We start from the raw sequence: 22,460 nt of genomic DNA, 5'->3' as shown, positions 1-22,460 counted from the left end.
TCTGACCTTTTAACTTTCTGTACTTCTGAAAGGGTCACTGAGGTCGGATGAGCAGATGCTTTTCGTGAAACAGAGGAGATCAGGCTTTCCCTGACTACGCCAAAACGTTTGAAAAATTGATGCTTTCTCTTTACATGATTACTGACTCGTAACACCTTCAAAGCATCCTTATAAATTAATTAGTAATCAGGAGATAGTTTAGTGCTTTTAGTCAGGTCAGTTGGAAAATGGACACATCTAATACATTGTGTTGTTTTGTAAAAACAGCTTTTTGTAAAGTGTTTGTGTATGTAGAATTGGTTTGTCTTAATCTTAAAATTGTTCTAAGTATGAGGTTATAATACAGAAACATAATAAATAAAATATATCTGATTCTGATGTCTTTCGAAATACACCAGAATCGGGTCGGAAGAGCACAAATTGAAAGATTTGATAAGACTTATGTAACTTTTCTACACCTGCAGAGATTCCAGCTGCAATCAGTCCCAGTCACCGGGAGGCCACTTTTCTGTTCACACCGCAGCCTAGGTAGTAATGAAACAACATCAGCAGCTCGCTGAGAAAGCCCCGGCTTGAAATGGCTGAGGTTCTGTACACCGATTACCTCCCCAGATATCAATGATTATCCTCAGATGGGTGGCGCTGACCCTGACATACAGCTTAATCATGGTTGGCTTCAACACGCTTGGACAACTGACCCCCCTGGGAGACAAATAAACTACAATGCGAATTGAAAAGTGGACACCTCTTACTGTGAAAGGAAGCAATAGATTCACAGAAGCACTTAATGCATTGAAACAATCCTCACGAGCACCATTAACAGTCTAAATTAATTTACTGCTATGATGCAGGCACTATTTTTTGTAGTTTTTTTTATTCGTTCTGATGTGTCATGTCATGAGATATATGCTAATTAAGTAAGTATATTTTCAACAATGCAATGTGAGCCAAAAATGGCAGTAACTGTACACCTTATCCCTTTCCCCAAGTAGAATCTTTTTTTCATTTTTTAGTTTTTTTCAGGTACAGATACAGTTATTCACAAATTTAAAACATCTAAACTCCCAGGACTTACCCTGACCTACATAAAGAAGAACTCTTCAGGTGTTGCTTACTCTTACACTTTTCTCTCTTTCTGCTTTTTGTTCCACGATGAGAAAAACAATATGGTTTCTAAATTCTTATCACGTAAAGCCAAATCCAGATACTCAAAAGAACTACATAAAAAGTTATGAATATTCTATTATTTCATACTGATATTAAAACAATTTTCTTAAGAAATCTTACATGACTTTAGCATTTTTGTTTGGTTTGTGTTCAACAGTTTGGCTAACCTTCCTCAAGCTTCTCATAGTACTCAAATTATTGCTTCCAGTAAGAGAAGAACCATAAAAATGCAGCAAGATCTACAGTACAAGGGTTTATATCAAGGAATATTGTTTTGTGTTTGTATTTTTTAACAACTTGTTGACAATGTTTGACATTTTTATGCAACCAAAAGCCTAACTATTGACATGCATATTGCATGCATATTACTTTAGACCATATAAATGTACAATATTTACTTTTAGTTTACACTGTCCTCATAGAAAAACTCACTCTTAGACAGTAGCCAGTAGAGAATGGAGCCAATAAAAATATATTAGAATGTTAAACATCCTTTCCATCATTTTCATATTTAACATAAAATTTGCTGAGACTTAATTGATGTGTCACTTTTCGAAATTAATATTTCTTTTTAGGTATTAATTAACCTTTGTGCACAATTATGAAAGTTACCATTAAAAACCTTATAACAAGTGCTGGACTTTAGAAAATCTGAAACCTGATCTGATTTTTTTTTTTTTCTAAAAGAATAAAAAACAAACAAAAAAACAAAACAAAACAAAAACAAAAAACATTATGATTACAATAGGCCTTCGCAGCGCTCTTGCTGCTCGGGCATAATTATCTCAATCTTTGTTAAAGCAGCTGTCCACTCTGACCCTGACATTTAAAAAGAGGAAGGTCAAGATGTATCTCAGCAGCTCTCCATGGCAACTCACCTTCCTGGTATCCAGGTCAGTGCTGGAAAATATCAAAGACTTGACCAACATCTAAAGAAACCCTTATCTCTCTGCACATCTGCCTAATATCAGAGCTGCAGACCACATTAGCTACACTGCACATTGTGCAAACTCTACAACCCCACCTCCCCCACGTCCCACCTCTACTGACACCAGCTTTACTCACAGCAATTGTCTGCAGCCCATATGGAAAAAGTCTGGACAGCAATTTGTCTAACAAGCTCTTATTACAGATGAGAATAGCTACTGTTTCAGCATATGTCTTGTTTTACACACATTCAGCACTGTAGCTTGCTTTTTTGGTGTATCTCTTATCACAGCAGGTTACTGTGAAATCTAAGGTGTTCAAGTTTTTCAAAATAAAAGCAGTCCAAATTTGACTATACAGAACATTCAATGTTTTTGAGAGAAATTATATATTTACAAGGCAAATAATTCAGTTGCAGGTTTAGGAGGGTATTAGAAAACTAATAGAGCCAACAGCAACAGTATGCATACTGCTGATGTTGTGTAACTGAATTATTATTGAAAGGAGGAAGTTCACAATAACACCAGTGAATAGTTCCATCAGTCATTCTGTCAGACAAGTGGTACTTGTTTAAGGATGAAGTTAGCAGATGTTGTGCATAATGGAAAACTGAGCATTCCTTCCTGAATAAGGTTGGCAATCTAGGCAACGTTCAGAAGACCAGGGTACTTGGATTAAAAACCTACAAGAAAAAAGTAGAGAAAAATAGTAGTCTGTTCAGCTGAAATGAACATAAAAAGGCAAATACACAGATGATTATAAGGTCATGAGTGATCAAAGAAGCTCAATTACTTTTGAGCAATGTAACATCTAGAACTGAGACCCCACAAAGTCCCACTATTATATAAAACAATGTCCCAAAGAAGTTACAAACAACCTAACCAGTTTGTAGGCAATTGGTGCAACACGGTTTGTTAGACAACATTCAAACATGAATTTCATGCTGGTCAACACTGAAAAGCATAACGGCTCCAGCATCATGATGTTGTGTAAAGTTGGGATGTGCCTGTCACAGATTTTGTGACCGATTTTCCATCAACAATTGTGTTAAGTTCTGATCTATTGATTGTGGTTGTAGAACAAATAGATTCTACAACCAGAAGCAAGAACTAAAAAGAACAATATTTAAATTCTACTGTACTAATAAAATATTTATGAAGAAATGATTTTCTGAAATGATTTTCTGAAAAACAGCCTAAAGTTGGGGAACTGTTTCTTTCTGTCACTGAAAATCTACAAACACTAGTCAAATGCTCCAGGTCATTGGATAGAGCTATCAAAAAAATAACAAAAATAAAATAAAATAAAATAAAAATATATATATATCACACATCTACTTTGCCCCTTTAGTACACATATTATAGCTGCTTCATTAAGGTAGATGTTAGTTAAACCTAAGATTACATTTTTGTCAGTTTTGTAATGAGTAACATCAAAACCCTGGATGTTCTAAGGATGTTCCACTACTAGATGAATGTTTAATGGCTTAAAGTAGCAGGGACTGCTCTATCTCTCTGACTTACAAATGTTTCACACCCAGTCTTTGATGTTGAGCTGCAGAGAGCATTGTAATATTAACACTTTCTGACAAGTCTCACACAGTCCAGTGCTTTGAGATGATGACAGGTGTGTGAGACTTCGTTCAATAACTTTGGAGGAGATAAGAGAGACTGGAGTCTTCCTCTAATTACATGGTGGCCAAAGAGAAGGAAGCCAGAGTTGTCAGAATAAGCCAGTGATCCGTAAAAGCCCCGGCAGAGCTCTGATAATTAGAGTCCTTCCACCCTGACGCTCCCAAGATGCAATCTCACTTCTGCAGAAATCATAAATGATCTTTAAAATTACCCACAGTCATTATAGCCGAGCTATAGACATGTAGCTGAGATTCTTTCCCGTCAGAGATGTTCAGTCAAACAGGATATTTAAATAAAGTTTTAATTAATGCCAACTGTACAAATTACCTGCAGTGATAATGTCTTTTACGACAAATGTATTTACCTTTATTCAGTTGGTGGCCTTCTTTGTAATGAGGGCTGCTCAAATCCTACCCAGTGATTTGAGCATTTTAGTCATGAATGTCTTCTTTAAGCTATCGGTTGTTAGTTTAATCCAGCAACCTTTTCAATTCTCAATTCAGCTTACAGTGTAAGGACCTTAATGCTTAATGAACTTAAACTTAATGAACTTAATGCTTTCACACAGAATCTACCAATCTTAGTTTCTTTCTCATTCAATGGGTGTCTAAAAAGTAATTTTTTATTCTTAACAGTACATTTTCATATTTTACACTTAAAGTGAACAAAAACCTTAGGTATTTTGAAACAAACAAACAATACAATATCGACATATTCAATAAGTTAGAATTTGAGTTTTGATGAGGCTCAGTAGTCAAACTAAAATACTTTTAGAAAGCAACTTACTGGTAAGTCCAGAGTGTTTCACCATTTAACAACATGTTGAGTCAGACCAACATTTTACGTGTACCATGTTGTTCTTTGGCTCCTCTGTCTTGGGGGTTGTCAACATGGATGAAGATGTCTGCCACAATGATTATTTACAAATATGTAATTTTCTTTATTATAGCTCCCTTCAGCTGGATTCAGTGCTGATTTTAACAGAAAATTCAGTGTCCCAATTCTTCTTCAGTACAACTATTAGATATATTTTTAAGGAATGCATTTTGGAAAAAAAGCTGTAATGAGAATAGCAACACCTCTTTATGTATAAATGAAGAAATGTATGAGGCATAAAGAACAATGAGTCATTAACTAGAGCTTCTTGTATTATCACTCTTTTTGTGTGATTTTAACGCAATTAAAAAACCCTGAAAATTAGTCATGTACTAAATGTTCCAAGGCTTTGTTTGGAATATATATGCATTGAATATCTTAACATTTCCACTTGGCAAGCTACATTAGGGATATAAGAGATTTATTTATTTATTTTTTTTCAATTTCATTTAATAAAGTGCAAGTCTACCAAAAAACATGGGCCTAAAAATAAAATGTGATACAATTATGGATAAAATAAATGGTTTCCAGAGTAATTTCCAGTGCTAAAATCCACACAAAAGATCAGCAATTTTCAGTTATGCAAAGGTTTATTTAAAAAAAAACAACTAAAAAACATAAAGTGTTTTAGAAAAATACCAAAGTGCAGATGGTAAAGCTTTTATGATGACTTACTACGGTGTTACATAAGTTAAGTAGTGGTGCATCGTAATAAATTAGAATTTTACTGATATCAACAAAAAGTTTATTTAAGTAATTTCATTAAAATTATTTCGCTCATATTTTGTATGGGTTCAATTCACACAAAGTGGTATATTCCAAATGTTTATTTTTGTTATTGTTGACTGTTGTGGCATACAGCCAACGATACTTTCACATTACACAAAATAATAAATGTATTTTTTGTATTATAAAAGGAAAAGATGTGGTAAAGAAAAAGTGCACAAGCAACTGACATAACTTTTTTTGTAGTTAGCGGTAGGCAATAAATGTCAAAATCAACACAAAGTACAGCTTGAAATATAACTGAGTGTATTAGAGCTGCGCAATCCGGGTTTCAATTTGAAACTGAATCATTAGAGTAAACAAACTTTCTGATGATATTCTAATTTATTACACTGGACCTGCATGTACACAATGGCAATTTCAAACAGATTTTGCATTGATCATTCATATTTCACTTTCACTTAAAAAAATAAGATCTGACGCGACTTTAGCTTAACTTTTTAGTGTTTGTCATAATAAAGAGAATAAAAACTTTTATACTGCTTCAAAACACAAAAAATGACAGTACAGTGTGGATGTTTACCATAACTATAAAAATGATTTGTCTATTAAAAACACAAGGATCAAATTCTGCACACAATTAGATTCATTCATAATTTGAGCGACCAAATGCAAATTTTTCTGACAACACTCTGAAAGAACCTAACAAATGTCCAAAACTGGGCATGGACTCCAATTCGGACTCATCAGAGCAGATGCTTTCTTTGAATTCCTCCCCAGGCTTCCTCATGTTGTCATTATGTTCCCACGCGTCTCTCTCTGGGTCTTTGGGCCTGAAGCTGCCTCGCGGGCAACCTGATTGGCTGCTTGTTGTATTTTTCCATTATTTCTCTGATTCGGAACAAGTTACTCCGGCCAATGCTGAAGTCGCACCTGGTGGCCCCTATCGCGTAGCCAACCTCACACTTTTTAGTGGTGAGGCTGTAGCCCTCAGCTCTGGCTGTTACTCTGTACTCTCCAGGGTTCAACAGGCGCCAGTAATCACCATCAGCAGCTGTGAAGAAACCCAAACAAAAAGCAGATTCAACTTTTGTATTTTAGATTTCACAAGTCAGTCTACAAGTTTAAATTTACTTCCTTCTTGGGTTTAAAGCCTTCTCAGAGAGAGAGAGGGCTATACAGAGGATTGAATAATATGGTGCTACCTTTTCTTACAAGCTACTGCAAACAGCTGGTGTTACACTTTTCCCTCACTTATACAAAAAAAATTGTTTGGAAATATTTCATGTTGCAAAACAACATGGACATAGAAACTAGGAGTGAAGGCCATCACACTTATTGGAGAAATGTTACAAAACAACATAAATCACAAACAGTTTATCAGTAAGCAACCAACAGAAGGCTAGTTTCCAGAGCTGGTTAATTAACCAATTGTTAGACACCCAGTATTACTCTAAAAACAGTATCACAAATGTAACAGGCACTCAAAAACTGCTTCTAATTACAGAAGGTGTTAATCCTGTATATCTGCAAGCCCATGTGTCAATAACATGTTATATTATCACTGTAATAATCCAGTACAACATTTTAGTTAAGTAAAACATGTTGCTGAACATCATAGCATTTCAGTGTGATGTCTGAAATGTGCAAAATCAAAGTCTGTATTGAATCAGTTGTAGCAAATTTATTCTACATGCCCATGAATCTAACATGGAAACATCTTTTACTGTCCATTGTTCATATATAATGCACATTCTGTGGGTCCAAAAAACATTGAATAAACAGGCACTAAACACAGTTTCACAAATCAAATGTGGAATTTGTAAAATGATTGATTATGATTTAAAGAAAAAAAAGTCAACAGGAAAGATTCCCTTTCCTATTACAAAAATGGATTTTAATGTGATCGATAAAAAAAAAAAACAGCACCAGGATTGATAGCAATGCAGATGAAAAAGCAGAGGCTTCACAATATAAACTCTAAAATCCTTGTGCATTTTGTTAGAGGACAGTAAAGTTTTCCTACAGGAAACTGTGACGTACTCTGATTTGCTGGAATAATGATGCTTAATGTCCTTTTGAAAATTTGATTTCACGCTCGAGGTACGAAACCACTTTAGCTTTAAAGGGGGAATTTTTCCAGGCATCGGAAGAAATCACCATAAGGACGCCTAATCAATAGTTAAACTGAGAGTTGGAGGCCTTCACAACCTTGGCATAGACCATAAGTTGAGTCAGACTCCAACACACAATTCTGATTAAGAACATCATCTGCTTTCATTTATGGTATTTTATTCCTCTGCACACTAAAATATAATCAAGCAGGAGTAACCCCTTTCTTTTATGTTGATGTCAAGTAACAGAGAGCATAGTTTTTTTTCCAAACATATCCCAAAACAACAAACCTGTGCGAACATCGTGACCAATGCCTTCTACAGAGATGATGGCATTGGCTATTCCTCGTCCTTGTAGGTCCCTGACTACACCTTTGATCCCACGATGCACCTGTTTATGGAAAGCATCCTTATTATATTCTTTATATTTTATGATTCTGTGATCTTTAGTAAAGGAAGAACACAGCACTGTGCAGGGCTCAAAATGTACTTCCTCTGCTCGCAGCATCAATATTTAAACACAAACTGTGTCATGGCAGGATTGCAGATCCTCTGAAGATTGTGTTTCCAGAGAGAATAATACATAATGAGTAAGTTTCTTTACAACGTTCTTTGGGGTTTCTTTGGCTTCTCATGGAAATGCAATGCCTTTATGCCTAACTCACATCTTTAAAACTTCTATTTGATATATAACAAACTTTGAAAGAGAAACAACCTCATGCTTCTGTGCTTTTTTGGAGAGTAAGGAACTTTCAAGGCAAAGTAAGTCAGTTTTGTTTAGTAAAACTTTCAGAAGGCAATAGGATAAGGATTCAAGTGTTTGACAACAAGAACTTTTAGAGCCCCTTTACAAAAGCACTTTTCTCCTTAAACCTTTATTTGACTTTTGTGCATTTTTCTTGTTGTCGTTAAAAGGAAATCTAAAGCTTTGAAAATAAAACAAAGCACTGTTCAGTTCATCATCTGAAAAGAGTAAAAGAAGTGTGGTGTTATTGTGAGGAGAAGTGAATATGCCTGTCCACATTAACTGACAGTATGGCCAATGAGCACTTTATTGAGACGTAGCCAAAAGTCCCACCGTATCTCTGGAAGGGCTGCAGAGATTTACGATTGAGGTGGGGCAATCTGTCAACAAGACAAGCATTAGTTGTGAGGATGATGGGATCCCTACAGTATCATGCTGTAGAGATGCTTTTCTTTAGTAGAGCTGATAGGATAATGACTAAAGCTTTATGTAGGACAATACCGAAAAAGAGTATAGGCTGTTATAGGCTGCAAAGACTGGGGCAGATATTCAACTTCCAACTGGAAAATTATCCTAAACCATTGAATGCAATGGTTTACCATCACAGCAAGTCATGCTTTTGAATGGCCCAGTCAAAGTCCAAACCTCAATCTAATTGAGAAATGTGGCAATACTTAACTGTTGATAGATGCTCTCCAACCAATTTGACTGAGCTTGAGATATTTTACAGAGGAAGAAGCAAACCTTTCAGTTTTGTACAGGGAAGAAAGGAGGTTCAGTGAACACAAATGACAAAGTATTGCCACGGGAGGTCGAATAAAAGAATAAAAGCTTTTCAAATTGTATGAACACATTAGCAAGGCATTGCAATTAAGTAGTTCAATAAGAAGAATATGAGGAACAAACTGAATGTCAGAGAGGCTGAACTGACTCTATACCTGCTCCATGAAAACAAGAAGAGACTCCCGATTGTTCTCCCACTCTTCAGGCAGCTCGCTTTCATGGGGGAATTTGTCACAACCCACATACATCGACAGCTCAAAGCAGTTGGTGTGCAGGTAGCTGAAATCATTCATACCTGCCAGCAAAGACAAACATATCATACATCCGAATGTATCTGAATGCTCACATACAGGGAGAAACTGTGAGGATAATTAATCAAGAAAAAGAATTTGAGATGCTTTTCTGAGGGCTAGATGACACTTGAGGCTAAAATCTAAAAATAGGGTTACAGTACTGCAGATGCTCTCATGTGTGCTCCGCAAGAAATGGCTCAGAGGTTGCACGTGGAGCTGAAAAAAAAAAAACCCTTCACAGCACTGTTAGGATTAGTGACAAAACCCGCCGCTGGATATGGACACTAACTGCCGGCCGCAGTGTGCCAGGACGCCCCGTTGATGGTTCCATCCTCCTTGGCGAAGTCTTCTGTGTGACAGACCCGTCGGCTGGCATCAGTCATGAGGCGGTGGGTGGAAGCGTAAGAGAAGGCCAACCAGCGGAAGACGTGGTCATCAGGGGTGGGGGTCTGCTCCCTAGTCACCCCCTGGGAGCGAGTTCTGTCATATGGGAAGGTCACCACCAGCTCGCCTCCCTGGAGATTCCCACCCAGCACAAAGGGCATTTTCTCCATCCATGCTATCAGCGCTCGTGTCTCCAAGGCAACCTACAACGGGCGCACACAAGAGGCATGGATAATGTAATTAGCACAATCATCTAAGCGGTGTGAGTGCTAATTTAACTCCCTCATGCTAAAATAATCTGTGATCTCAATGGGGAGTGATGAAGCCATCAGAAAGGCTGTTTACACAATTCACGCTGCATAAGCATGTCAAGAGTAATCATTCTAATAGGTAAATGTTTACACCGAACAAGCATTTGCATTCAACTGGGAGGAATTTCCCATGTTGTTGGGGCTCAAGTAATGAAACCAGCATTCCTATCTGCGGGCGCTGCCAGTCAGGGGGGCAAACAAGGATAGGATTCACAGCTCTGTGTGCACAGATGGGAATCCCAGCTCTGCAGCTGCAGCAGCTATTCTGGAGGCTCAGTGTGACTCATCCATGGCTCCCGCTAACGTCAAAACACTCGTGAGGGTGAGCTTTTAATAGCCCACTCGGTATATTTCAGCTCACGGCCTCTTCGTCATACACAGCAAACTCATCATCCGCTTCTCCCAAAATAGACAAGTGCTGATGGGCCCTCGTGACTGCTTTACCCTTTTCAAATGGCTGATAATCTCCACTGTGAGATGTGTTTGTTTTTCTGGAAGAAAAAAGAAGCAGGAAAAGAGCACAATAGCACCCTAGGGTGAACCCACCCCTTTGCCACCCATGTATACGTATGTGTGTTACATGCATACATTGTTTCAGATTATGTGGGTTGGAGAACAGGTTCTGATGGCTAAATTGCTAGTCGTAAGATGGCAGAGAAAGTACCAGAGTGAACTGCTCATTCCCCACCTGTTGCTGTGTCACTCAACACAAAACATTCATTCATTCTTTGTCCTTGCATACTTGTCTATGCAGGGGGGCATTGTGTTGCTTAGCTCCAGTGGTCACTGGCCGAGAGGCAGGGTATATACAGAGAGGTCATCAGTCCAACACACACATACACCTGATGACCGTGCACACATTCACACTTATGCCTAGTTTAGAGAGACCAGTTAACCTCTTTGGACAGTTGCAGGAAACTGGAGTACCGGAGAGAACCCACACATGCCCAGGGAGGACATGCAAACTCCAGAGACCATGCAAGGATTCAAACTCAGGACATTCTTGCTGCATGGCAACAGTACTTCCAACTTCAACACAGTGCAGCTCCAGAACACCAAACAGATGAATTAAATAAAACTCTTACCCCTTCTCCTCTTGTACTGAAAGACGAATTTGACTGTTTGGAAATATGTCTTATTTCAAAAATCACATGGAAACCAAAGAAACATCACTTATTATTCTTACTAAGGTAATTTTAAACATGCTGTTGATAAGCTACAAGTTGCATGCCAAGTATGTTTAGATAAAAGCAATTTTATGATTAGGTTTGCTTAAATTTTTTATTTAATATACAATACAGAACAACAGATGATCAGTACAACTTACCGAGGCATTGTTAGACAGGTACCACTCTGGGGTGGGGATGTGGTGGTTGAACATTTTGCGAGGAATCCACTTCTTTGCCTCAGCCTCCCAGAGAACTGAGTTGAGATCAGGAAAGTTGTGGTGGATATCTATGCCATCATTGGTCCATCGACCAAGAGACCAACCACTGAGCTCTGAACCCTGAGTCAAAGAGTAAACATGAAGAAGATGGTGACTGAAATGTGTGGCATAAGGGTCATGCAAAACAGGTGAAGCAGGAGTATATTAGTGAAAAATACAATAACTGTACAGATCACAGTGGGGAAGGGTACATTTTAGTTCTGCAGGGGTTGCTGTGATTATCTCAATAGGTTTTTACATAAAAGGTGTTGTCAGGGCAACATCCCCTGTTTTGGCAATCAAACAAGTTTATCATAAGGTTCTGAAAAGTCTTATGAATATGAAAAGTCTCAAATAATTTCACAGCTTTTTTCCACATAAAGCAACAGAACAGCATCTTTAACAAAAGCTCAGTGTGGTTTTGCAATCTTTTAATAAGTGCAATGAACTGGAAAACATTTACAAAAACAAGTCACAACTCCTAATTTAAAACAGCATTAAATTCCTTTGACGAGAAATGCTAAGAAGTGACAAGCATTTAAAATAATATGCTTCATTAGAGAAACCCCTCTTTGCAAGGTACTGTTTTATGCTTTAAATGAATACATTACACTCTGACCAGAAAATTGTATTATGTGATTTCCAAATATAGTATTATGTGTTATATAGAAACTGTTCTGGATGAAACTGACATACACAAGAGAAAACACCAAAAACACAAAATAAGCTATGAGTACAAATTAGTTGAGTACAAGCTGTTAACTTACTGGTTCCTCATACTTCACTGAATGAAATCCACATCACCAAATCAACAAAAAACAATCTCTCTGCAGCTTTGACTTGTCCTTATTTAGTATTGTTGTTATGGTCTTTAACCTAGCCTTTCCACTAATATTACTAAAACATGTTTCCGTTTTAAATTATAGCAGAAACACAGGCCTGATATAGTTGTTGTTCACTTCACATATTCCACTGCATCATTTAAACTTCTTCTCATGTACCAAACGTTTACTCACAACAGACCCAAACATGTTCTCACTACAGACCATTTAACGAAATGAGGCCACTAATTTGTGTTTTGCAGACGTACCGCTTCAAAGGCTTTCTCGTACCCATCAGGGTTGACGGATGGCAGCAGGTGGATTCTGGTCTCCTCCACCAGGTGACGTATCCGCTGGTTGCCTGATAGATACTCCAGACACATGAACTGCATGAGCAGGAGGAGGAGCTCTCGTCCAAGCACCTCATTTCCATGCGCACCTGCCGTATAGCGAAACTCTGGTTCACCTGGTCATCAGGTGGAAAGGAAAAAAAGAGAAAAAAAGCAGTTGGACGTTGCCCACAACACATAATACGTGTACGCAAAATGATTTGTGATGTCTGTTATCTCTTTATAGTTTTCTCTAAACACATTATTAATTTCAATCATATTTTAGCATTAAAAGCACTCACCAACTTCATGTTCACCAGGGTTGTCGGAGATCTCTATGGCATACAGTTTGAGGCCGTTTTGAGACTTTCCTATGTTATAGATCCGTGTGATGTTGGGGCACATCTCATTAACCACCTTCATTAGCTGTGAAGGGCAAATCATTAAGCATTAGACCCTGACAAAATATGAAAAAAAATCTATCCAAGTGCCTGACACTAATGAGAAAAACCATTCTGCTTGAACTTAGACAGCGCACTGGCAAATAGCAGTTAATAAATCCAAGTTATTTATTTTTTTTATTGGAAATTACAAAAAACATAATGTGACAACAGTGCTTTACAAAGACTAAAAATAAAACAGTAAGGGAATAAAAATGCAATAAGTTATTACAGAAATAACTAAATAAAAATAAATAAAAGTCCCAATGTCCTGCAGAAATAAAAAAAGTATTTGAAAAAAACAAAGCAGATGTGTTGGGTTAGCAATGCTTGCCAACAACTGATGGGGTCATCTAAGATATTTTGCTGTGGAATATCATGACTGTGGTCTTGATATTGAGCAGTTGTCATTTTATGACAGTCACAAGACTGTCCTACCGTCTGAGGCCTCTTCTGATTTGTTGCAAGACTTACTGCTACTGGAGGTCTTTCCTGCCCACAGCATCACCATTCACAAGAACTTAATAAAAATACTTACATAAAAGAATCACAAAAACATTTAATTTCACCTTGGGATAAATAAAGTATTTTTGAAATGAATTTGAAAATAAATCAATTCTGAATAAACTGAGCAGCTCAAACTGACAAAGGTAGACTCTGACACACATTTGAGACCACCACCACCATTAAAAAGGCTTTTTCCAACTCTAAGATTTTGCATGGGAATAGTGTGGGAATAGGGTGCAACAGTAATAACCCGGCAGGAATCAGACATCCGCCTGTTTCTGTTTAAGTACAAGCTATAGTTAGCAGTGCAGCTCAGCCACCTGCTACAGGAAGTTAGAAAAATATCAGCTTAAAACTACTATTATCCAAAAAACCTATTGTGATGTTTGAAGGCATATCATTTATACAGAGACTACCTTTAGTTTTCAGAAAAGTGGTTCCTCTAAACCTGTGATTTTTGAGTCTGCAAGGAAAATACATAACAAATACAATGTTAACTGTACTATGGATGGTGAAATTATAGAAAAAACACAGTTAACTCTTATGTAATGCTTTAAAAAATATTTATCTTGTGCGTTTTGGTCTTTCCATTTTTTTTAATACCAGCTTAAATAGTTGTACGTAAGCAAGACAAGCACCCCATTATCGAAATCTTCAAAGACAATATTTCCTAAGCTGTGTCACAGAGCTTATTTAGTTTCCTTGCAGCCAGCTCTGAAGATGCAGCCAAAGCAATTATAAAGACAGGCTCATACAGGCACAGATTAAAATAGCAACAATTATCATTTACCCACATGGATGTCAGTGGTCACACAAAGTACTGCTGCAGTAAAAAAGACCAACCAGTTGTTAGATGAAGCTGCTGCATCCATGGGCTCAGCTGCTGCTGTAGTGGTTAACCAGTCAGGTGTGACTGGGTTTTAATTAAGTGCAGGTTAAATCTTGACTTCACGGAGCAAGTAAATCGCTAAACAAATGTCAGGTTTTTCAATGGGATGAAGGATTACAAAACAAGGGTGAAAGTCCTGCTCTCATTCTAATAAAGCAGAGAATTCCCTGGATAAATATAAATGGACAGTATTATTTACCAGAATCAATACAAAACATTCTTGCTTTATTAAACAGGAGTGTTTGTGTTTTTCTCCTCATACAGAAGTATAAAAACTGAGCATAAGAATTTTTTTTTAACTCTGCTTGTATATGCCACAGACCCCAATAGAAAACCAGGCTTCTTTTATGCACTGTGTGGATAATATGAATTAATACAATATCTTCCACTTTGAAGAATATTAAGGGATTTATTTTTCCTTCTGTGTTATTCCTGCTGTTAGTGTGGTTGTGGACTAAGAAAAGAACAACCATTAAGCAGTATAAGAAATAGATTTTATACTCTGTTACTCTCATGGTGTTTGTACATTATGTGAGACTTCAAAAATTCTATTACAAAACTATTAAGACTATAGTGGGGAGAGTCATGCTACTTGATTCATGGGCAAAGAAAGAAAATGTCAAGGGTAAAAAAAGGACTTTCAAAAATAGTCCTTTCTTTTCTTTTTAAAGCCCAGCTTAGCCTGGACACAGAGTGGAACACATTGGCCGTAAAGGATAAAAACCAACAAAGCATAGAAACACAGTTCATTAATTCACTTAGATATTTCTGAAGCAACATTTAGGGAGTTGAATCAGAAAAAAACATCACCTAATATCTAACGAATATTTCCTACTAGAAAGAAAAACAGCAGCCCAGGATGTTTCTTCTCTCAACTGCATAACAGGAGATTATCATTCACAGCGCTTGTACTATCACAGCCACTCAGGCGTACCGTGCACACTGACAAATACAGCTGTCCTCCTTCTTGGTACAAACAGGCGTCTGCTTGTGACAACTATATGAATAAGTAATGACACAACCCTGAAGATGCTTTATGCATTTTTATGCAGCTCCAAGTGTTTAGTTCATTTGTTCTGCTGCATTCTTTGCTCTCGTGAAGGACACAGCGTGGCTTGCTTCGACTCACAGTTTCCATGCGGTGTTTTATTGCTCTGTGCTCTTGATCTCTGTTCTGAATGGGAAATAAGGTCTTGGCTCTTTTAACAAGGTAATGCCTGTTTACATGGCTTACCTGCCTCATCTCTTTGTAGCTGTGGTGCCTGAAGTCCAAATCGTCAGTCGTTATGACTTCATTGCGTCTATGATAGTAATTGTTAGGATCTGGAACAAGATTAAAAAAGTTAAAAGCATTCAGAGATCTAAAGAAGTAGATTCATTCTTCTTATTAGGGATGCTACATCAGCACAGGAGATGGAGAAATGTTAGGCTGCAGTAAAAGATTTGTGCGTTGTTGCTATTTTTTCTGAGTGTTGGTATGATGGAGGTGGGTATGGATTAGATGAACTGAGGTCTGATCTCTCATGGTGGCTTTGCCCTAGTCGGCACAAAAAGCCAAAACACTCAGTTTACAAGTCTGTCTATATTTGGCCCCTCCACTATTAGATCACAATAAGTACAAGATCCTATAAACAAATAATATGAGATTCTTCTTTAAGAAGACTGGACTCAGACTTGGAAATAAGTTGAAGAATTTCATCATCTGGGGGCAGCTTGAAGCAGCTTCTTCCTCTGCAGTGAAAGGTGTCAGTTAGCATTTGATCAGGATACCTCTTGGATCTCTCTCTGTGTAGATTTCCTGGCCACTAGAGGAGAACCCAGGGTAGCCCCAGAAAATCATTGAGGAACTATATTTTTCTATGGATGGATCATTTGAGCAGCTGTTAATATCAGTTTAACTCACGCCACTGCCTCAATAATGATAGGATTTAAGATAAATCTCCAACCAGCATCTAGTCATATACTCAATAGAATTAACCTTTATATAGCACAATGTGTCACCTCTGTGTTATCATTGATACCATTAAAAAGACAGATATAGTCCATTTTGATTTTTCAAACTGAATGACCAACAAATTAGTCACCTTTATATTCTATAGAGATGTTTCCACACAGTCCTGACTCTGAAAGACCAAAATTAACCAGGGAAATTCTCTCCCATCATTTAAGAGTTATATATTAATAATTAATTATTTTCCAGAAATGGCATCCCAGTTTACAACAACACCAAACCTTCATCCAGACCAAACCCCAAATAAAAACACTTAATCATTCATTGATGGTGGCCGACTGTTTGAATTGTGCGTCTCCTTCATACAAACCCGTCACCTGGCAAAGGACAGCCAAGGATCTCTGCTCTCATACAGATGCTGCCACCGTAAAACCACGAGCGGGGGTTGACTCGAATGTACCGGGCGACCACAGGTAATGGAAAGATGTTCCGGACGGGGATTTCTTTTTCTCTGTTGGCGCTGAATATCTACTAAGGCAAACACAAGGTGAATAAACAGTCAAGCCGTGAAGGACACAGGATAATGTTCTTCATTCAACAACTTTAAATGAGCAAGATTAGCTCAACATGGGTCAGGGCTATTTATTTTCCTCATAACCTTTTTAACCAATTAAAAGAGTTTGGAAAAAGAATGAAACTTACAAAAGATTCCCTCCCTAGTTTTGGGTTGAATTCTTGAGCACACAATTACTGAACTTTAATACCCTGAGGACACGCACAGATAGAGCTCTTCTTGGTACATATAGTATTTTGAAAGGCCAATATAGTAGACTGGCATTTGGCACAAAGGGAATGTGGGTGGGCAAGGAAATGTGGGTGGGCAACGCTTGTAGCAGAGACGAAATTACTATTGGGGGTTTAATCACTGACACTGATTAAATCACGAACCACAGGAGTGCACAAAAAGAATCTAGTGACTAAGAGCTCTGATTATATTCTAAAAGCCCTGATTTGGTTAATCAGCAACAGAATTGACGGAAAAGGTCTAAGTGAATCTCTGCAGGCAAGGTGATATTCCAGTCCATTCAATTATATCAAGTCTCTCATTACAGAGTGAACAAAACAAGGATGAGTTCCCATCTGCTGGAGAAACATTACTATTTACTATCACCTCACAGCTCATTAAGCTTGGAAATAAGCAGGCATTTACATCTTCCCCTGTAATTAGTTTCCAGCAAGAATTCATTTTTCTATTTGGGCCCAATCAGCCGGAGACATACAAAGCAAGACTCAATATTTAGCTGGTTAACAGGGAAAAACAACAGCATTAATGCAAAGGTTTGCATTAGACAGCTATTCCCTTCAGTTTGTGGACATACAGAGGAATCATTCTTTTATGCTTTTATTGTTACTCACCAAGTCTGCTGAGTCGTTCTTAAGGGTTATCCAGGTGTGACTGTCATTGCTAATCATGACCTTGTAGGAAGTCACCCAATCGCTTCTGTTAATATTGTAGGAAAATGAGAGTATTAGATAAAAATGGTTTCCAATTTGAATTTAATGCATTCAGAAAGTGGAGCTAACTGGAAAGTTGACACTCACAATGAAAGCTCACAATCATGTGTATAAATTATGCTGTGAAAATCGGTTTTCTATTGAGATCTTTAAGAAAATAAAAATAAGCTGAACTCTCTTACCAAGTCTATAGTTTTGAATTCAAGAGAAAACAAAGAAATTACAACTTTATTTCTGAATCTAAGCACATGGTTTGGATATGGATGGATTGAAAATGATTGACAATACAATACTCAGAGCAAAGTCCTGCTTTTCAGTTGTGCAGATGTTTAATTCTACAGTCTGATTTATTATGAAGACAATCCCACCTGCTGTTTTTAATTTTGAATTGATTAGTTCAACGTAAAGAGTTCCCTTTTGGATAATATCACAATACAAAGCTTTATTACCTGTCCACATCGTTATCTCTGTCCTGTCTGCGGAGTTTCTTGGTCTTAATGATGCCGTTTGCTCCAAATGTTATATGATAAGCCTCTGAGGCCTTTACAGGACAGTACTGTTTATGCAGTGGTTGGACTACAATCAGGTGGATTCTATTTACTCAGTGACTTTAATTCACTGCAAATTTCCTATTAGTAAAAATAGACCATGGTATTGTAATTATTCTGGTCTGTGTCAAGATTTCTTTCTTAAAAATGACAGAGGAGAAAATAGATAACTTACTGTTAAAGATAATAAACGGAAGCATAAATCAGACAAACACCATAAGTATGCTCTTATGAATCATCTCATCCAAGGCGGTGCTCTTTCCAGAGTGTACAGTATGTAGGTTGACAGCTATTCTCATGCTTCTGGGAGAGCACATCCTCACTGAGCTCGTCCAGTAGGAATTCCCTTTTCTGTTAATTAAAGCGTTCGTACAGACAGAAAGCCCCTTAGCTGTCACCATAGACAGCTACATGCCCTACAGAGCTAATTGCAGAAAAATTCAGTCCAAGGCTTTGATGTTTTGTCCACCTTAAGAAAAGTCTTCCCCTTCAAGGGAAATCCCAAATATAGCTTATTAAACAATACTCCTTTAGTCTCAAACTTCGCTAGAGTTTCAGGCTCCCTCGCATTTACAGAGCTTGAAATCAAGGGCGTCCAAAGTCAGTCCTCAAGGAACGGTATCCTGCATTTTTTAGTTCTCTCCTTGTGTCACCACGTCCAGATCAAATGATAGCTTATGTGAAGAAGTCTCTAAAAAGTGATACTTTCAATGATACAAGTAAAACAATCTCTAATTCTACAAATTAGTTAAAAATCTATTAAACATTTAATTAAATGAAAAAGCATAAAATCTGGTATTAATAGTTTGCGTTATTAATACCAGATTTGTTCAAATAATATAAAAATATATATACTTGCTGTGCTACTTTCCAACATTAAATATTTTAACCAACACAGATCTCACTGATCAACCTGCTGCAAACCAATCACCTTGTGTAGCAGTGTTTGCCCCATCCCTGTCTAATGTTTAAGGCTAACAAATGAAATAAAATTATTATATGCCGCATCTGCGGACAATGAAACAATCAAATTAAATGGAAAAAAAGTATACTTAGTTAAATTTACAAAATGTCAATTCTATTTAAATAATGTGTAAATCTACAGTATGTTTAAAGGTTGTCTCATTACTGTGCCCCACATTTACTATGATATTTTATTGAGTTATTATGAAAACCCTGAGCAAAAATATAGCTTTACCAAATAATGTTAATATCTTAAGATGTCCCAAAGCTTATTAACCCCTTAACTGTCACCCTCCTTAAAACGCTTACATGTTATTCAACGGGTCCATGAGGACACCAGGGTCATCATGACAGTAAAGAAAAATGCTGAATGTCTGATTAAATCTGATTTCTGATTTAAATGCTAAAACCTATTGATACCATGCTTTTTTTTTTACATTTGCTGGGCAAAAATCTACTTTTTATATAGTTTAAACTGTTTAGATAGCCCTCCATCAATACTGGTAATCTTGAGGATGATGTGTAAAAAGCTGTAAAATACATGAATCTTCTATTCCAGCCACATAGGAGAGCTCTGAAAAATTCATTTAAATTGTGCACATTGAATTGAGTCCATTCATTCAAAGGCATATATTGTAACTATTCTTAACACAGCTATGACCAGTATAAAATAAATGTAATTTAAGAGGAATGGAGCAACATGGCGGTTGTCATGGAATATTAGTCTTGAATAAAAAGATTAAAGCTTCACTGTATTAAAAAAAAGATAAGATAAAATAAAATACATGTTAACAAAGCGGTAATTATTCCTACTGCTACAAAATTAGGGTCAGAACATGGCACTAACAATATCATCTTGTTTAAACTTGGCAAAAACATTCAAATAAAAACTGGTAAACTCTCCCAGGAAACATAGTAAATTTTTACTGGTTGTTTCAATAGGATAATAATAGTAAGCAAAAGAACTAAAAATATTGCAGACCACAAAATCTGCCTTTTTCCATGAGCATCTCAGTTCCCAGAGCAAAGACTAGATAGACCACTGGGTGATCAGGAAAGATTGTTCAAAGAGAAATGATCAAAGCTTCTTTTCTTTGTATACTCCAACTCCAAAAAACTTAGTCTGTTTTTTCTACTAAAAACAGAAGTGTTTAGTAAAAAAACTTTTGTTTTCTACTAAACACTTCTGTTTTAGTAGAAAAGGAGATTGTAAAAAATATTATTATGAGATGCCAACAGCTATGGTACACATCACTTCACAAGATTATTAATTTCCTAGAATATAACTTAAACTACATTGCCAGTAAGTGTGGAGGGTGCTTTGTGTTAGAGAAGTTTAACTAAAGAAATGTTTTTTTTTCAAAGCTTTATAAAATAAATTATTAATTGAGTGAACTATGGAGTAATTTTCTTTGGAATTATTGCTAAGTATTAATGTATATTTTTTTGTTTTTAAGTAATTTATTGATATTGTACAATAAATCTAGCCTATGTCGCTTTCAGTGATTCGCTCTTTCAACATGTGTAACTGCATGTTTTAATTTGAGAGTTAAATTTATAATAAAAAATAATATGTGGCTTATTAAACCTCACATGCAAGTGAAAGAATTATAAATTCACACTTCTCAAATTACTTGGTATGATCTCACCTATAAATAGTTCTCTTTAATGGATAATCAGTGATTTGTGAAGCAAAACCTAATGGCGTTATGAACGTAGAAAGGATCGATTAATCAAATCTTGAAACTCATGAATCATTTATAACGTAATCCTACTTTAAAATGACATCCAACTATATTGTGAGAGACACTGCTAAGGCAAGCAGAAGTTTTCCAACACTGTTTCTTTTAACAAGAAGGTTTTTCAGTCTGGTCCAAGAACAGCCCATGTTTTTTATTACTGAGTGAACAAATAAAAGTATACTACTTTTCTGGTTTGGAGAGCTTTAAAGGTCACCTCAGTAAGTCACTATATTCACAAGAAACTAATTTTATTTTTATTTCAAAAGTGAGACTCATATAAATTAATTTCACAAAGTGATGTACTTCAAATATTTATTTGTGTTCATTGTGAGGATTATGACTCAAATTAGAATTTTACACAAAACTAATAAGACAAACACACAAACAAAAAAACCCCAGAAATATTATATGGTATTCGACACAATCATGACGGAGACTTCTGACAAGACAGGAGTCCAGCAGACAGTGACTGACATCTTCCACAAGGAGTGTAAGCCACAAAAGGTCAGTGCTTGCTTTTCCCAATAGCTTATTATGGTAAACCATAATAACTGAAACTTGAGTGGAAGATAAAAAAGTATGGTGGGGTAAATTCGACCCTATAGAGATATCTTATCTGAGCTAAGGATAAAATTGTAAGTAATTTTCTTTAGCTCTAATACAAGTTTGTTTTCAGATAAATGTAAATTATCATTTTCATTGGGAAATCAAGGAGTAATAGTCTGGAGGGGAGGTGGAGAGACACAGAATACAAACTGCATAAGGTCCAATGTGAAGTTTTCAAAGTCAGTGTTGATTTGGGTTGCCATGCCATCTGCTGGTGTTGGTCTACTGTGTTTTCTGACGTCCACAGTCACAATTAAGCCATTTAACAGGGTATTCTAGAGATCCCTGTTAAATGGGTTTATAACCGTTCTGGAAATGTTGATTTCATTTTACTGCAGAACTTGGTGAAGGCTGACACTGCCAAAAGTACCACTGTTTACTTTAACCACATTGGTTTTACGGAGCTTAATTGGCCAGTAAACTGGCCTGATAGAACGCCTACAGAGAATCTACAAAGAACTGTCCTGAATAAGATTAGAGACAACAGTGCCACCATTGGAGAAGAACTAAAGGCCACTATTAAAGCAACCTGGGCTTCCTTTAGGACCACTAGAGCTACAACCTGATTGCATTCATGCTACCAAAGCAGTAATACATGCAAAAAGATGCCTCACCAAGTTGTGAGTATGCACCGTACATTACATGGCATACTTTTAGTAGGCTTTGTAGGTAGACAAATATTGCATGTAACATTCTCATTTCTGAAAAAACAGGTTTTGGTTTTTTTCTAAGCCATAAATAAAATATTAAAATATGTCCCGCT

At 36.8% G+C, this 22,460-nt stretch overlaps 1 protein-coding gene across 1 annotated transcript in view; it reads right to left on the bottom strand.

Moving 5' to 3' along the window:
• Positions 1–5,415: 5,415 nt before the first annotated feature.
• Positions 5,416–22,460, bottom strand: part of cpxm2 (carboxypeptidase X (M14 family), member 2) — a 30,501-nt gene continuing 13,456 nt past the window's right edge. The window contains exons 5-14 of the mRNA XM_032574366.1: positions 17,740–17,824; positions 16,701–16,851; positions 15,607–15,695; positions 12,839–12,962; positions 12,477–12,673; positions 11,288–11,467; positions 9,555–9,852; positions 9,128–9,267; positions 7,736–7,835; positions 5,416–6,384 (exon numbers count right to left, since the gene is read on the bottom strand). Of these exons, the coding sequence (XP_032430257.1) occupies positions 6,128–6,384; positions 7,736–7,835; positions 9,128–9,267; positions 9,555–9,852; positions 11,288–11,467; positions 12,477–12,673; positions 12,839–12,962; positions 15,607–15,695; positions 16,701–16,851; positions 17,740–17,824 (1,621 nt within the window). The 3' untranslated portion in view covers positions 5,416–6,127. The remainder of the gene's footprint in view (positions 6,385–7,735; positions 7,836–9,127; positions 9,268–9,554; positions 9,853–11,287; positions 11,468–12,476; positions 12,674–12,838; positions 12,963–15,606; positions 15,696–16,700; positions 16,852–17,739; positions 17,825–22,460) is intronic.

Source organism: Xiphophorus hellerii, chromosome 10 (assembly GCF_003331165.1).
Source record: "Xiphophorus hellerii strain 12219 chromosome 10, Xiphophorus_hellerii-4.1, whole genome shotgun sequence".
In the NCBI taxonomy this organism is placed as follows: Eukaryota; Metazoa; Chordata; class Actinopteri; order Cyprinodontiformes; family Poeciliidae; genus Xiphophorus; species Xiphophorus hellerii.
This window is presented reverse-complemented; position numbering and strand designations above follow the sequence as displayed.